The sequence below is a fragment of the Fulmarus glacialis genome, unplaced genomic scaffold (genome assembly GCF_000690835.1).
Source record: "Fulmarus glacialis isolate BGI_N327 unplaced genomic scaffold, ASM69083v1 scaffold11295, whole genome shotgun sequence".
In the NCBI taxonomy this organism is placed as follows: domain Eukaryota; kingdom Metazoa; phylum Chordata; class Aves; order Procellariiformes; family Procellariidae; genus Fulmarus; species Fulmarus glacialis.
Window position 1 is genome coordinate 67,947 of NW_009211211.1, and position 4,588 is coordinate 72,534.

The 4,588-nt window shown below is 42.1% G+C and overlaps 1 protein-coding gene across 1 annotated transcript; it reads left to right on the plus strand.

Moving 5' to 3' along the window:
- The first annotated feature begins 1,756 nt into the window (after nt 1-1,756).
- On the plus strand, nt 1,757-4,385 carry RASD2 (RASD family, member 2). Its single transcript, XM_009577448.1, has 2 exons — nt 1,757-2,036; nt 3,500-4,385. Exons 1-2 carry the CDS (start codon nt 1,766-1,768, stop codon nt 4,027-4,029), a joined length of 801 nt encoding a protein of 266 aa, XP_009575743.1. The 5' UTR covers nt 1,757-1,765; the 3' UTR covers nt 4,030-4,385.
- Nucleotides 4,386-4,588: the final 203 nt, after the last annotated feature.

Consider the following 4,588-nt stretch of genomic DNA (forward strand, 5'->3'; position numbering starts at 1 on the left):
AGAGTCCAGTCCAAATACCAGGTGTGTTCCTTGCTGTCATTCCCATCACAGCAATCCCAACAGTACCATAACTCTGCATGTCTGTGCCCATCCAAAGTTATGTTCTGAGATTACTGTCTGGCTCTAATATTATGCTGTCCTGCCTGCTGAATATAATTCAGTGTGAGCTACGCTGAGGAAAGCATTGCATTTTCTTGCGTGCTTTAGATAGGGCTGAATGTGCTGTTGGCGTGAAGCAAATTATAGCAATAATAATAAATAGTAGTGTTTTGCTGTTGCCTTGGGCTGTAGCACAGTGTTTCTAATGATGCTGGATCAGAATTCCAGAGACTTCTTTATTTAGCAATGACCGTATCTTCACTGCTGCTTTGGTGCTTAGCACATGTTAAACAAAGTAAAAGATTTTAAGCTTTTGACTGAGATAAGTGTCAGCCACATAAAAGCTTGGGAGATAAAATTCACTCGATGGAAAGATAGGAATCCAGATCTGGACACAGAAATGATCTTTCAGTACATAAAGTACTTACATTGTAATATTAAATAAACAACACCTAAGTTAAATAAACAGCACAGTGGGAACTTGATTATTCTTAAATAAGATCCTAGTAACCAAAATAAACTCTGTCAAAAATGTGCTTCTTTGCTCTAACGGTTAGCTTTTGCCACACAGGGGTTATATTTGTCCTTTCAGCACACAATTCATTTGAACTGGTACATGAAAAATGTCTGAGCAACACTTTTTTTTCCCCCATCAAAGTTTTCTGCATCTAAGTGCTATGTCAAAATGCAATCTCCAAGGTCTCGAGACTCATTTTAGTTGTCAGGGGTTGGAATTCTTGTCTAATAGCTATTTAAGATGGCTGTCCTTCATCTTTTCTCCTGCATCCGCAAAGACTGTGACACCCACAACAGCTGTGTATGTATAAAGGCTGAAACTCCTATGAAATCTACATTTCTGCAGCTCCATCCATTGCCAGCCATCCTGCTGCAATGCTGATAGTTTGTTGGTAGGGAGTTCCCGCACTACCAGTCCAAACAGCAAGATTAAAATCTGGTTTCTAAAAGGTCACTGAAGGCACAGATCTTAGAATTTATCATCGGCCAATGCTGTTTTGTGGCTCAAACTCCCTGCATCAGCAATGAATGTTGTATGGGACCAGCTATTTAAAGTTACTGAGATGTCTAGCTTCCACTGATGTCAAGCATGATTCTTGTTTCTGTCTGACTTCTGGTTGATTTCAAAAAGAGTATTGTGCGCAGCTCCTATTTAGGCAACCAAACGAAGCGGTCTAGGTCCTAATGGCAGCTGCAGCAGATGCAGTATATTGGGAAATCTGACCTCTGTGTTTATGTATCTAAATGAGAACCAAGCTCTACTGAAAAATCTGGTAACGTCTAAGTGACGCAGATGGTGGGAAGGAACCTGGTGTCAAAGTTGAAGCACAGCTGATAAAATTAGCCCTTAATGTTTAAACAAAATAGTAACTTATAATTCAAAACCATGCTATTTTCAGTGTAAATGCCTTCATTTTTATATGACTTTAAAAGAAAAGAAAAAAAAAATTAAAAAAAAAACACCACTCCCTGGAAATAGAACTGAAAAAATTAAGCATTTCCAGTGAAAAGCTTTCTGTATGAAGCATTGATCTACTAACAAGGACTGTGCTCCAGAGCACTCTTTGACAAGCTTGTGGTAAGGAGCTATCCTCCATCTAGTTTCTGGTCTTTCCTCCAACTCTGCCATTTCCTCTTTCAGGACCAAGCAATGATGAAGACTATGTCCGGTGGAAACTGCACCCTGAATGTGCCAGCCAAGAACTCGTACCGCATGGTCGTGCTGGGAGCCTCCAGGGTGGGGAAAAGCTCCATTGTCTCACGCTTTCTCAATGGCCGGTTTGAGGACCAGTACACTCCCACCATTGAGGATTTTCATCGCAAGGTCTACAACATCCGGGGAGACATGTATCAGCTGGATATCCTGGACACCTCCGGGAATCACCCTTTCCCTGCTATGAGGAGGCTTTCCATCCTGACAGGTGAGAAGTGGAGGGAAGTTTGCAGATGGGGAACGGTGGGTGAAAGATCATAATGATAGACATTAGCTTGAAAACTGTAGCCTGGAGATGGCTGTTTCTTGGGAGGTTGCTAAAGGGACTGCTTGATTTTGTTGCAAGATGCACTTCTCTAGAGAGATATTTCCTGGCCGGGATGCTCCAGGCACTACAGGGAGTGCATTAGCCACAGAGGAGAAGTCTGCTGGGTGAAGGTCTGAAATTGAGATTTCCCCCTAGTTTATTTCCCTCCTACGTTCCTGCTCTATATTTTTTATTGCAGTCACAAATGAATGGCTGAAAAAAATCTCATGGGCATAAAGAGCAGCAAGGGACAAAACAAGCACGCCATTATAAGACACAAGCTGTGAAAAACAAATGTAAAATGCACAGGAAGGGAATTCAAACCAAGAAAATCTCAAAGATTTTTTTCCTAAAATTTCCAGCCCGATTCCCTTGATTTGATATACCAGTAAAAGGACAGTTCTACTTTCACCCTTTCTCCTTAGTCTATGGTTAATGAAATGAATTAAAGAGGAAAAAGGGAAAATGATGGGCTCATTTTGTATGTTCTCATTGTCAAGCAGTTCCCGTTGTGAGCTAAGATGTTTTCTCTAACCATGAAAGTGACAGTGGAGATGTATGCAGCCACAGCTCACAACAAACATACTTCCTGGATTTGCTATCTACTCTTCTAGCTAGCCAGTGAAACATGACGTTCACATCTGACCAGGCTAGCGTCCCTGAAAGGTCTCTTAGCACGCTCCCCATGAATGTCATTCAACAGGCAATGATTTGCGTTATTTTATATTTGCAAAAGGAATTGTAAGTCGGGAAATGTCAAAAGGAAATGCCAGGGGATCTGTGTCATTTATGTATTTCTTTTTTTCCATGGTCTGTTTCTTTTGAGCAAATGAAATGACAGCAGAGCACCGCACATTGGGAAACCTCTTATTCCTGGCTTAGGTGTTTGGGACTGACTAGCTGTAAATCTTCAGTTCAGGTGTTGCTTCTTCTATAAACAAAAGGCCAAGGCTGAGTGGCTACTAGCTCTCCATTCTTCCTGGTGTCAGAACAGGCTCCTTTTTACTCAGAGATACAAACAAAAGGAAGAAAAAAAAATAAGCAATGCAGCAGAGCTGAGATAGAAACGTGTTTACAAAAGAGAGTACAAATGGGCAATCATTTGCAAGTCCAGTGCAACCTAGGAATACACAATCGGATATAGCTGAAGTAACATCATAGCCAAAAGTCTCTTCCACAGCATTACAGAAAGGAGTGGGGAGTTGAATTAGAAGAATTGGAACTAAAATACAGCTTAATGAACAGATTCAAAAGGACCAAACAAAAAATATGGGGAAGAGATGGCAAATAAACCTATTGTTTTTTGAAAATTATCTCCTCTGACACAGGTTGCAACCGACAAGCCTTTCCTTTTTTAATTGCAGGGGATGTTTTCATCCTGGTATTCAGCTTGGACAACAGAGAATCCTTTGATGAGGTCAAGAGGCTCCAGAAACAGATCCTTGAGGTCAAATCCTGCCTGAAGAACAAGACCAAGGAATCAGCTGACCTCCCCATGGTGATCTGCGGCAACAAAAATGACCATAGTGAAATCTTCCGCAAGGTACGCTCAGATGAAGGTGAGAACCTTGTCTCCAGTGACGAAAACTGCGCTTACTTCGAAGTTTCAGCCAAGAAGAACACCAATGTGGATGAAATGTTCTATGTCCTCTTCAGCATGGCCAAGCTACCTCATGAAATGAGCCCTGCCCTCCACAGGAAAATCTCCATCCAGTATGGTGACACCTTCCAACAGAAATCCTTCCGGATGCGCCGAGTCAAGGACATGGATGCCTACGGCATGATCTCTCCCTTTGCTCGCCGGCCAAGCGTCAACAGTGACCTGAAGTATATCAAATCGAAAGTTCTCAGGGAAGGTCAGTCAAGGGAGAGGGAGAAATGCATAATCCAGTGAAAGGGGCTTGCACTTCTGTCTGAAGTCACCATCCACATGCAGTGCCTTAAAGAAAAACTGTCTGTGGAAGCACAGAATGGGCTCACAGGGTTCATTGAGAAAACCCAACATGGAGAAAGGATAACTCTTCCTGCACATTCTGCTGAGTCACGAATGTAAATAACATCGTCCTTGTAAATGACTGGGAAAAATCATATGCCTGAGATACGAGTGCATTTCTCTGTCTTTGTAATGTAGTTCCTCTTCATTCCCCTTTTTGTTTAAAGAATACAGACCTGAGAAGTAAAGAAATTTCAACCTCATCCTTACAAAGAAAGTAGGTCAAAAATGCACAGAAGGCATTAAGAGTTACCCAGCATGCAGCTCTTGCTAAGAGAGAGGAGGTTATATGTATGCGTGTGTGTATCTCTGTGTGCATGTGTGCATGCATGGGTGGAGCACTCCTTTAAAAAATGGGACTTGCATTACAAAGGGCAACAGTCTTACTGAGGTTTCCCAGATTGGGAGCGGACTCTGTATACGGACGCATGACTCTAACTCACTTCTGAGGGGACCTGCA

What these genes read in the sequence shown, in the direction of transcription:
- RASD2 (XM_009577448.1), top strand. Translation starts at nt 1,766, where the DNA reads ATGATGAAGACTATGTCCGGTGGAAACTGCACCCTGAATGTGCCAGCC. An exon ending in GAGGCTTTCCATCCTGACAG is followed by an intron (nt 2,037 to 3,499) that starts GTGAGAAGTGGA and finishes TTTTAATTGCAG; the next exon opens with GGGATGTTTTCATCCTGGTA.